Raw genomic sequence first — 12880 nt, 5'->3', positions numbered from 1 at the left:
GCTAAATAATAAAATACGCAATTACAGTAGGTCATAATTAGAATGAGATGCCATGTGTGGTGCTGGGCGCTATCTTGGCATAGAAGCCCTATTCCCACTAGAAAAGGTGATCTCTGGTCAGTGTGCACAGGCCTGCTCTCCAGGTTCCCACAGCATGTCACAGAGCTGCAGCACTAGGTCTCAGGACTGTGGCTTCCCGCTGTCCCACATCTCCCAGTACAGATGCAGGGAGCCACCCTCACTCTCAGCAGAGCAGCTTAATAAGATTGTTGACATTCTACATCTTTTTGGTTGTCTGGTTGTCAGGAGCCAGAGAGTTTGCTCAAGACCATATTTGTCCACAGGGTAAAAAATAGGCTTTGTTATGCCTTTAGTCAAGTAATGTTATTTATTTATTTATTTTTAAAAAATATTTTATTGGTTTTTCACAGAGAGGAAGGGAGAGGGATAGAGAGTTAGAAACATCGATGAGAGAGAATCATCAATCAGCTGCCTCTTGCACACCCCCTACCAGGGATGTGCCCGCAACCAACGTACATGCCCCTGACCAGAATCGAACCTGGGACCCTTCAGTCCGCAGACCGACGCTCTATCCACTGAGCCAAACCGGTTTAGGCAGTAATGTTATTTTTAAAATCGTGGTCCATCTGGTAGATGTGTAGTGGTTTCTAAAACTGGTCATGATGTAGTACCCTTTGCTTTTTATTAGTTTCTTCCTTCTACCTTCCTTAGGTTTAATTTGCAGTTTATTTTCTAACTATTAAAGGATGTCCTTTGATTGACAGCCTCACCCCTTTTCCTTCAGTACCAGCCCTAGCAAGTAGGCTCCTGTTCTGGGTCCTTCCCACTTAGCTCCATGAGTCTTTTACTACTTTCTTCTTTCTGGCACAAAGAGATGTCCCAGGTTCACCTTCAATTTCCCCGTCTCAAACCTAGCATTAGCCATTTCTCTAAGGAGCCCTGATTACTTTTGTTGAAAATTACAATTTTTTAAAAGCATTATTTTTACTTAAATTATCAATCTGATTTTTATATAGAGACCTCTACCTTAGCCTCTTTTATTGAGATGCATGAAATGAAAAAGCACACAAAAGTTCCCTGTAGAAATCTTACCTGATTGAATTTATCTAACATTAGTCATAAATACATGAATTAGGAGTGTGGTATATGTTTTATTAGCAAAATTATTCTTTAACATTTAAACATGCGAGGCATTGTTGTTCTGTTAAACACTGTTAAATTAACATTGATTGGTTTAAGAGATGTATATGGCTGTGAATCTGTTTTTAGATCTAAAAATATTTCTGGGTTCTCATGGTGACACACAGTAATTAAGTGATTATGGGTGTTGCAATTATGTTCTCAAGTAAAAACATAATTCTGTCAGGCTGTGATTCTGTCACTTAGTGGTCATGGTGACTAATTTTAAATATCTACAAAATGGGTATAACATCGCCATGGCATATAACTGAATAAATGGTAGATTATTATACAGTAGAAGCGGTAAAAGAAAAATTGGGAACTGATCTCTGGCTTGCTCTAGAATGGGAGGCACAGAACTATCCCTCATTTGTAGCTCATCTTTTTGAGAGGCATTTGAGAACTTAAAATATTTTAATTATTTGTATACATTTTTTTTTTTTTTTTAGGTATCACCTCCCAGTGCATGTTCTTGGTCACCATGCTGTGAGTCCTTACTCCATAGTGTTGCCATTATCTGCTGATTGTTTGGCCTTGAAGCCAGTCTCAGATATGCTTCGGATAGCTTGGAACCTCTCATGGTATCATGGCACTGAGAATCTGTTGAAGCAAGTGGACTCTGAAACGAAAATCCAAGAGTAAGCTGTTACATTTAGTTGAAAAAGTATTTACATTTGCCTAATTAGTTAGGTTTTATTTTTCCTTTAGATCAAGTAGGTGTTTTTTTTTTTCTGTGTGTGTGTGTGTGTGTTTTACTTACTGTTATCTGCTCTTGCTTTTGCACTGAAGATTATAATTTTTACTCTGTTTTAAAGATTACATTACTTTGTTCATTACTTTTTAAAAACTAACACACAAGGGAAGTACATTAAAAAACAAAGAGCACCTATACTGTTTTAGAGATTATACAGAGTTTCTTTTAGTTAATTGATGCAAATCACTAAGAAAAGTGCTCTGGATCAGAGTAAAAGGACAGTAAATGTATGTAAGATTGTTTGTTATGATTGTGATGATGATGATGATTTCTTCTGAATATCTTATTCTAATCTGTTAATTCTTCCTTATTTGAGTGAAAGTTACTTTATGGTTGTATAAGCAGGAAAATGTCAATGTAAATACTTAGGATACTAGTATAAAAGCCTAATATTGGCAGATACACACCAGATTTTCTTTGGGCTGTGAGTCCACCTTTAATAAAAAAAAAAAAATTAAAAAAAAAATGAAGATAAAACAATTTGGGGTAAGAATTTATAATAAAAGTGAGTTTTTATTTAAATACCTTTATGTCACTTTCTTTTTTCAATTTGTGTAGATTCTTAGCCACATTGAAGTTATCCTCAGAGGACACCCTTACTCTGAAGGTGACGCACACAGCCAGGGGCCTGCAGGACTGTCTCCATGCCGTCGTTCAGGCTGCCACCCATAGAGAAGTGAGGGCTGCTGTCACCAGCATGAGTTTTTACTTTCTGAACGACAGACTCTCTTTCAAGGGGGGCACGGGCCCATGTGGGGCAGCCTTGAAGTCCTTGGCTTGGCACACCGCACTAAACAGGTCAGTGTAAGCTCCAGTCTACCTATTGCAGAGACCTGGACTGAATTGTGTTTGGGTCCATCTCCATACCTTTAAGATAAGAAAGAGCATGTATTATGAGAGAAATGCTTTTATAGAAAGAAAAACCTCAGGACTTTTGTCACCTGCAATAAATATCTAATAACAGCAAAAGAGAAAAACAAAACAAAACCGAAATCACTACATTTTAGAAGGAATTACTAATAAACTTACAGCAATTTTTAAAATATCCTTATCATGGAAAATTTGTTATCTTATAAAAGTAAATAGCCGAAACCGGTTTGGCTCAGAGGACGGAGCGTCGGCCTGCGGACTGCAGGGTCCCAGGTTCGATTCCGGTCAAGGGCATGTACATTGGTTGTGGGCGCATCCCTGATGCGGGGTGTGCAGGAGGCAGCTGGTTGATGTTTCTCTCTCATCGTTGTTTCTAACTCTCTGTACCTCTCTCTTCCTCTCTGTAAAAAATTAATAAAAATATATTTAAAAAAAAAGTAAATAACTAGGCTAAGACATGAATGAACAAACAGAATATTTATTCCTGCCCATATTATAAATAACTCAGGACATCAGTGGATTGGTGATGTCCTGTAGCAGGCTGTTTTGTTTTGCTCTTTTTCCTCCCATAAGTATATGATCTCATTTTTCTTTTTACTGTGAATTTCATGAAGTTGATTGCCCAATGTGGAAGCCCATTAGTAGCTATGGTAAAGGCTCTAGCTCGTCGATATAGCATGTTTAACTGGCAGCAGATGGTTGCTGCACTTGAAATCAACAATACTGAGAAGCAGCAATTGGCAGCAGTTTTTACATTTTAGCCCCTGTGACTCTAGAACATGGGAAACTTTCTCATTAAACATGAAATTTGCTAACTCCTTTATTTAGGTCAGCTGTCACAATTTGATTTTGCTTTTCTGGTGGCATGTTGGAGAGAGCTGATGCTTAAATTTCTGGAGTTTTGCAAGTTAGTTGGTTTAAAGAGAGCCACTCTTTAATATTAAATTATGTAAACTTATAATTAAATAGGTTAATGAAAATTAAGTGATGATTATACAAAAGTTATTGCTTCCTAGTAATTATTTTACAACACTTCCCTATTATCTCTGCTCGAGTTTATTTGTACCTATTACATCTATGATATAGAAAGGCTACTGTGCATGTGTGTCACACTGTGGCTTGCAGTTGGCCCTGGGGGTATTTACACTATGGAAATGGGCAAACACAACAAGTCAGCATGCCTCTTCTCAGCTGGTGGCTAAATATTTATCAACCACCACTTTAAGAGCTAGCAACCATAATTATTGTCTTCTTTGTTATAGGTTTTTACAAGTGCTTCCTGCTTGCATTGAAGATGAGAAACTGCTAATAGATATCATACATTTTTTAAATAAGTTATTGAAGGAGCAAAGAAAAAATTCATCCGTGGAACTTCTAAACTGGCTTCTAGAATTACTTCTTAGACCTGTAAGTGCTGTTAAGGAATTTGCATTTTAGGTGCGACAGTGATTTATTTGAAAATCATTAATATTATATTATGGAAAAGTGACATATTTATATAGCCTTGCTAAGTGAATTGCTACTCATGTTGTATTAGAGGGCTCAGAGCAACATGGCTTTCTTGATGTTGTTGTAACTAATTGTATTAAATTAAAAGTCTACAGATGAATGGGACTTTCAGTCCTCTGTTTATAAAACCTATTCTCTTGGAGTTTTCTGCTGCAGCTGTATTTTCAAGTGGGGATCTTTGCGTGGGGGGAGTGCAAACAGGCACGTGAGAGGCAGGGAGCCAAGCCAGATGGAGGCAGTGAGGGTATGTGAAGGTGAGGGTGGGAAGAGTGAGTCCAAAGGTGCTCAGGCTTTAATGTAGTATCATCCTAAGGAAAACTTGCCAAAGAAGCTAGCTCACTATGTACTGTTGGTTTATGTGTTGTTGTTTTTCAAACACCATACAAATTTATTTAACCCAGTAAAGATAATCCTTTTTGCAAGTAATCACACATAAATAACCAAAAATTAGAAAAGAGGGCCTAAATTGATAAAGAAGATAATAGACATTATAAGACATATATTTTAGAGAGAGTGGAAAGGAGAGGGAGAGAGAGAGAAACATTGATGTGAGAGAGACACATCAATTGTTTGCCTCCTGCACATGCTGCGACCAGGGCTGGGGATCGAGCATGCAACTGAGGCATGCACCTTTGACTGAAATCAAACCTGGTAGGCCCCCTTCAAGTCCATGGGCCCATGCTTTAATCACTGAGCCAGACTGGCTAAGGCTGTTACAAACATTTTAATTCTAAGGCACTTTGGGAATTTGTTGCACTACTAATCTATATTTTCATATAATGATATTTTGTTAATATATAAAAGAGCCTAGAAGTGGTGAGTTTGAACATCTTTCTTGACAGAATGAGTTTTTGATGGAAGTTTGTAAAAGTGGGATCATACTTTTTTGGGGGTTGGCTTTTTAGAACTATACTGCGGATGTCTCTTTTTTGGCCACTTTCACAGGCACATGTGCATGCAGACTTTATGGGGGGCATTACACATTCTACTGTTGTAGTTTGCTGATGGGTGGAAAATGGGATATGATGGATGGAAACTGTGTGCTAAAAGAAAATGAACCATCATTACAGAAATTGTTGCCTTTTGGAGGTCAGCAGTGACACAATAATGACTCAAGTAGTTGGTTTAAAATTAGGATTGAATACTAATGTCTAATGACAAAACCTTCAGATAGGATTAAGCACTTAAGGTTACTAAGTAAAGACATCTTTTCTGCTCTCTTTTGTGCTTGAGGAGTAGTAATTCATCCTATATTTTATAAGTGATGCTGCTGAGGTTCACTAAATCTCAATGTTAACATGTGAGCCCAAGATAGGTTATAAAGGGAAAAAGTCTCAGCAGTTTACTAGCAAACACAAGTTATGAGTAGAATGAAATTCTTTGGAGGAATCTTAATTTTAGGTTATACATACTGTATCAATATAGTCATATAAAGTTATATTTTACTAAGATGGATTTTGTATTAAAATAATTTGTTCATTTTGTCAGTGTGTATGGGAGTTGGAGGCACTGTGGGTCTAAATCCACCTTTGGTTATGTGGGGCTAAGAATACTATAGAATATATATTTATTTTTATGAACTTATCAAATGCGAATCTTGATTGTTTTATTCATATATGAAACATGAAGTTATAGTTATGTTTCATGTAATTTTACTGGATCCAAATGAGGCAGTTCTTGCTCAAGATGAAAGGGACAGGTGGTAGAAAAAACGGCTTAGGTGTGAAACAGTAAAGGAAATTAAAAGCAAAATGTCTCTCCCCAGTACTTTTGAAAGGCTTTCAGTTGTATTGTTTGCAATTGTGTGTACCTGATTGAAGTATATTCTACATGTTACATATGTAAACAGCTTAGAATTTTCTTCCCATTTTTTCATTTCTTTTTTCTAAAGAGAATGTGGTTATTTTTGAATTGAGTTCATTAGGTGAAGGATGTTAGAACAGCAGTAATTACATTTATCTCTCTTTGTATGTTGTATATGCACTGCTCTGTTGATTGACATAATGCTGGGAACAGAATATTAAATAACTTTGCAGTAAAAAGGTTGTGAGATTAGGTTCTTATTCTGCTAATTCTTATCACTTTGGACAAATTACTCGACCTCTTTATAAACCTCTGTTTGCCCATGTGTAAAAGAAGAAAATGCAAGTTTTCTACTTTAATCAAAAAATTAAATGAATCTTATTTTATTTATTTTTAGCACACTGTCTGTGACATTATAGGTGTTTGAAAAATACTTCGTATATCAGTTAATATTTTCTATTCTCTTAATATCATTATATTTCTCTAGTTACTTCTTTAAAAATGAAAAACAGAAAAATGTTTAAATAGCATTAGTTTTATTTGTTTATTAGCCTAGGAAGTTGGCAAAGATTACAATAGTAGTGATATCAGCACTGGTTGGGATGCTGTGTCTTCTCACACCATGTGGGGTTGTGTGTATTAGTAGTACACTTACTGTAGGGACAGTTTGGCAATGTTCATCAAAAGCAATAAACTCTTATAATCTTCTGATTCAGTTATTTCATTGCTTAAAGTTTGTACATAAGACATTATTAGAATTGAGCCCACTATACCACGCAGTGAAATTATCAGTCACTAACTGTGCAGTGGTCAGTGTGGTAAATAATCGTGGTTGAAAAATACCAGATATTAGAATGTTTTTGAAGAAATAATAGTAATGAAGTAAGGAAATGGTTAAATAGTGGATTTTTTTCACTTGACCTCAGTTTTATTAAAAATATAGAATTATAATTTTATTTATACTCTACACATGCAAAAAGAGGAGTATGTGCCAGGAGGTTAAAAGCTGCTTTTCCTGTGAGATGTGATTGTGGGTGGTGTTTGTTTCTCTCATTATGCTTCTCTGTGTTTTCCTCAGTTTTCTAGAGTGGATATGCTTTTCTTTTGTTGAGATGATACATGAAGCATCCTTTGAGTGTAGACCATCTGCAGGAGGTCTAGAGAGACCCACACCTGCTGGTTAGGTAACACCACTCTTAATTACCCCAGAACACGAGGAGCAACAAAAAACCTCCATAGGAAACAACACACAGCTCAGCTAGAGAGTAACTATATTCTTTACCCATTTCATTTTTCAGAGTCCAAACCCTCTGTTAGACCTGCTGGTTCTGACAGAGTCACAGGCCCGAGAAGAGACAGATGACTTCCGGACGGCTGTCAGGCAACAGCTCCAGAAGGAACTGATGGCTCTTTACAATTCCCTGCTGCTCAGTTTCGGGGCGGTTACTAACAGGTACTTTTGTATCATTGAAGGTTAGAGGACGTGGATAGGGAACTGGATTCTCTTTTATTTCCAAGGAGTTGATTTTTTATTTGCTTCAAGTTAAGAGAAGGAAAGACTTCAGTAATCATTGTGGTGGTCTGTTTTCATTTCAGCTGAATCTCTGCTGCAGCCTGATTGCAGTTTCACATGGAAAGTGTTTCGTTTTTCTCTAAGTTTTAGTTCTTGGTCATCTTTTAATTCTCTACACATCAACCTGAGAGGTCATATCCATTTCTATGAATTTATGAGTATTTTTACATTGATTATTTCAAATGTCTGTCTGGTTCTGACTTCCATTTTTATTTTAAAAATTAGCTAAATTTTACTATTTATTTTGATTATTTAAATGTGTACAGTTGATGGCTTTTGGTATATTCACATTGTTGTGCAACTATCATTATAATTCCAGAACATTTTTATTACCCACCCAAAGAAACTTTGTACACATTAAACAGCTTCTTCCCCACACCTTACCCAAGACCATGGCAGTGATAATGTTCTTTTTGTATATGGATTTGACTGCTCTGGACATTTTATACAAATGGCATCAAACAGCATGTGGCCTTTTGTGTCTGGCTTCTTCCACTTAATATCGTGTTTTCAAGGACCATCTATTGTATAGCACATGCCAGTGTTTATTTCTCCCGATGACTGAGTAATAGTCCTTGTATAGATATACCGCATTATGGTTATCCCTTTATCTGTTGGTAAACAAATGAGTTGTTTCCACCTTGAGGATTTTAGATAGTGCTGCTATGAACATTCATATACAAGTTTGTGTGCAAACATATGTTTGATTCTAAAGATTATACCTAGGACTCATATTTTTGATAAATCTATATTTAACATTTTTGGGGAGAGCCAAGCCGTTTACCACAGCAGTTACACCACTTTACATTCCCTCTAGCAGTGCTTGAGTGTTGCCATTTTTCTACATCCTTACCACCACTTGTTACTGTTATCTCTTTGGAGAAGCAAGTCCTTTTCCTGTTTTTGAATTGTTTTATTGTTGTTGAGTTGTCTTTATATATTCTGGACGTTAATCCCTTATCAAATATATGTTACAATTTTTTCTCCAATTCTGTGGGTTGTCTTTTCACTCTCTTGATAATGTCCTTTGATGCATACAGAAGTTTTTACTTTGATTAGGTCTTCCTGTGCTTAAATCCCAAGGATCTGCTGGAGGGAGAGGCCTGATCCCACACACATGACATTTTGTTAAAGCAGCCCTGATTCAGCTTAACACCTGGTTAGATCCAAAAGATCAGCCCATAACCCAAGTCTGGTGATCAAAGGGCAGGCCATTACCATGAGAAATTATTATGTTCTTCACTTTAACTAGCTCTTTTATACAAAAGTTTGATATATAATAACAAAGAAAGCGAATTGTGATAGCACAGAAAAATGTCTCCCATAATTAGGAGAAAAAAGTCATTAGAAACATATCTATAGATGTCAAATATGAGAACTTTAAAGCTACCATTATAAATAATATTATTTTAAATAAGCATAATAATTATTAGAGGAACATATGGACAAGATTAGTAAAAATGTGGAGAGATGGAGACTATAAAAAAGAACCAAATACAAATTTTTCAACCAAGAATTACAATTTTTAAAATAATGACTTCATTGTATTTTATTTTATTTATTTTTTAAAATAGATTTTTATTGATTTCAGAGAGGAAGGGAGAGGGAGAGAGAGAGAAACATTAATGATGTGAGAGAATTATTGATTTGCTGCCTCTTGCATGCCCCCTACTGCAGATCGAGCCTGCAACCTGGGCTTATGCCCTTAATCTGAATCGAATCCAGGACCCTTGAGTCCACAGGCCGATGCTCTATCCACTGAGCAAAGCTGGTTTGGCTCATTGGATAGAGCGTCGGCCTGCAGACTGAAAGGTCCCAGGTTCGATTCCGGTCAAGGGCATGTACCTTGGTTGCGGGCATATCCCCAGTAGGGGGTGTGCAAGAGGCAGCTGGTCGATGATTCTCTCTCATCGATGTTTCTATCTCTCTATCCCTTTCTCTTCCTCTCTGTAAAAAATCAGTAAAATATATTTAAAAAAAAAAAAACTGGCTAGGGCTTTCTTTTTACTTTAGTTTTCTGTGGAAAAAAAAACATTTTAGTGAATTAAAAATTTGAATTTTTAATGATAGTGAATGATTAAAAGTATAGGTTTAGAATATGTCAATTAAATTCACTTAAAGTATCCATTTAATTTTCATTCCAAGTTTTCAATTTTTTTGTGTGACAATACCAGTATCCATTTATGTATTTTTCAATTATTGCTGCTATTTTACATTTTATACCCGAGATGCTATTTTAACTATTCTTTTTTTTTTTTTTTTAAACTTTTCTTTAGAGAGGAAATATTTTCTGCCTTTTGTCTTAATTTATACTTTTCTGATAAAGTATTTGTTAAGAATCCTTTGCCACCAATAAGACAATCACCTGTTAAGCCCATCACACTCATCCTATGGTTGACTTTTTCCTTCCTTTACATTCCCAGGAAATGCTTGGAACTTTTTTACGTTTTCCAAACACAGCTGGCTCTGAAACTGCTCCAGTGCCTGAGAGTCACGGATGCTCCTCACTTCTATGGCCTCCCTTCCCTGGAGAGGACCTTACGAGGGATGGCTCACCTCACTGCACTGCCCGGGTGGAGCTCACATTCTCCTCTTGCAAAGCCACTCGAAATTTGTGGGAAGTACTTATCAGGTCTCCTTGAAGTAAGTAAAAATAACCAGTGACTGTAACAGCAATAGCAACTCTCAAATAATAGTTGTTTACTGTTCATTCATCACCTCCTGTGTGCCACGCACGGGTAAGTTTTAAAGAGTTTTATTAATAAATATGTAGGAGTTTTTGTTTTAATTGTGGTAAAATTTACCATATTAACCATTTTTTAAATGTCTAAACGGAGAGTAATACATACACTTTACGTGGTTAGGATTCAATTCAGATATGTCAGTAGCAATGATATATTTGGCCTTTTTCATCATTCAGAGTAACACTGCTGTGAAATTGCTTACATTTGTTTTTCAGGTCATCACTTCCTTTTACGTGGAACGCGGAGGAAATGCCATGTCTTTCATGGGGAAGGGCGTGACAAAGAGCACGATTCTTTGCTTGCTTCACTTATCTCATGAGATGATGGCCGAGGCCCAGAGCTCGGTGAGAGCATTGAGAGCTGCCCTTCTTCCAAGCAGCTGCTAGAAAAGGAATGTGCGATGTCTAGTACATTTTGAGCCTATATGTTTACTATATGAAAATATTTCTTTTGACTTTTCTTCTTGGAGACAAAAATGATCTTTGACTGAGATGTTTCTTTGTATTACATATTATAAAAGTCTGAAGTCTGTTTTGATTGAAATCTGGCTTGTGAGCTACATTGTTTCTGAATCATGGGGAAAATAGCTATTCTGAAGAAAAAAATGGTATATTTAGCTTTTTAAGGGGAAGCTAATATTTTTGTTTGCCTTGTTTTGGCTAAATTAATGAATTAAAACCAAGTCTTAAGTGTATTTTTACTTTGTTTTGGTTTTTTAAAATTAAGAGTTATTTAAATTCCCTATATTTTATTCTTTGAGACTTCCCTAATATATTTGTTTTTTTTTTTTTTTAATTTTTTTACATTTTAGGAGTGGATGCCACTTTGGTTTTTGCCTTTGGGTGGTCATGGTGAGGAGCACACTCCTATGCAGCAAGGATTGGCTTGGCTGATTCCATTGTGGGTGGATCGAGACCCAGAGGTCAGTGTGAAGAAAAGTTGAGTTATGATGGGTAGATAAAAAACAAAGGACATAAAGCATATGCATATACATATTCCTGTCTTCCAAAATGAGACCATTGTAGTGACTGTACCTTAAACTTTATTTAATCCCATCTTAGCTTGGGCTGCCATAACAAAATACCGTAGAGTTGGGGAAGGGAAGGACTTGAAGAACAAAATTTTATTTTCTCACAGTTCTGGAGGCTTGGAGTATTAGGGGAGAGCTGTTTCTTGCCTTCGGATGACCACCTTCTCATCAGATCAGGATCCACCCTTAAGACCTCATTGAACTTTCATAACCAGCTGAAAGGTCTGTCCTCAAATACAGTCACATCAGGAGTTAAGGCTTCAACATAAAAAATTTTGGGGGTATATGTTTCAGTTCATAGCACCCCCTCTTCATCAGATTCATTAGGATACAGATTAAAAACAGAAAAAAAGATAGAACAGTGAAAAATATTGGAAAAACCCAGCCATTTTCAACCAATTTAGAAGGATAGCTGCCAAGTGATATTTGAGTGTCATTTAATAGAATAGTTCCATTATAGTGCAAAGTTTTATATTAGTAACACATTTTCTATATGGTTGTCATACAGAAAACTGTACATATTTAACATGCACAACTTCATGTGTTTGGAGATACTATCACTACATCAATGTCATAAACATATCTTTCACCTCTAACAGTTTCCTCCTGCCTTCTCTTTGTTTGTTTGTTGTATTTTGTGATTAGCAAATATTTAAGTCTGTAATACAGTGCTGTTAACTATGCACACTGTCCACTAATTTCAAGCAAGAAATGATTATATCCTATTATACTAAAAACTTTGATTTACAGAGATATTATTTGATCTGAAACTAGAGGTTACATTTTTTTAGACACATTAAACTTGGACTTCCTGCAAGTTTCTCTCATGAACTTGTTGCTGGACTATATCATGACCACATTTTTTTAAATTGCTTTATTGTTATTAGTGCAATACTGTTTTGGGGATCATAAGTCAGAAATTCATCAAAATGCGTAACTTATAAATGTCTTATAAAAATAATTTCATTACTTATTTTTGAAAAGAAGGTTCAAAAAAGTTAAAACCATTTATTTGTAAGAGACACTAAGAAAGATAGAACAGAATAATTGGTAATCTCTTTAAAAATGAGGGAGACACAGGAATTGGTTCATTAAAGATATGTAAGTGTTCTATGCTTTCCCTAGAAAACGTCTTGTAAGCTATATTTTTTATTCTAATTTATACCTGGTTTTGATTTTTTGGGGACATTTGCTTTTATTTAACTTTTCCCCTTATATTATTGTTTTCTTGAGTCATGGAATAGTATTTTATTCATTCATAAACTTATATAGGGCATTGTTTTCTACCAGTGTCTTTATAATTTAGGATTGTCAAGACAATGTCATAAAAGTATGATATCTTATGTACCAGAAAAATTAAGAATTTATAGTAGGGAATCAGATTCTTTGACAACCTT

General features: G+C 35.8%; 1 protein-coding gene across 3 annotated transcripts in view; it reads left to right on the top strand.

Moving 5' to 3' along the window:
• The window catches only part of RTTN (rotatin), a 107596-nt gene that overhangs the window by 49785 nt on the left and 44931 nt on the right, over positions 1 to 12880 (top strand). For all 3 annotated transcript variants that reach the window (XR_014795341.1, XM_084887962.1, XM_084887963.1), the window contains exons 24-30: positions 1650 to 1838; positions 2513 to 2752; positions 4087 to 4231; positions 7435 to 7589; positions 10133 to 10352; positions 10669 to 10797; positions 11265 to 11375. Coding sequence is in view for 2 of the 3 variants with exons in the window: in XM_084887962.1 (XP_084744088.1) it covers positions 1650 to 1838; positions 2513 to 2752; positions 4087 to 4231; positions 7435 to 7589; positions 10133 to 10352; positions 10669 to 10797; positions 11265 to 11375 (1189 nt within the window). In the remaining variant the exon portion in view is untranslated. The remainder of the gene's footprint in view (positions 1 to 1649; positions 1839 to 2512; positions 2753 to 4086; positions 4232 to 7434; positions 7590 to 10132; positions 10353 to 10668; positions 10798 to 11264; positions 11376 to 12880) is intronic.

Source organism: Pipistrellus hanaki, assembly GCF_964339955.1.
Source record: "Pipistrellus hanaki genome assembly, chromosome: 6".
Classification (NCBI taxonomy): Eukaryota; Metazoa; Chordata; class Mammalia; order Chiroptera; family Vespertilionidae; genus Pipistrellus; species Pipistrellus hanaki.
The sequence above is the reverse complement of the archived record's forward strand: the minus strand, read 5'-3'. Positions and strand labels throughout refer to the sequence as shown.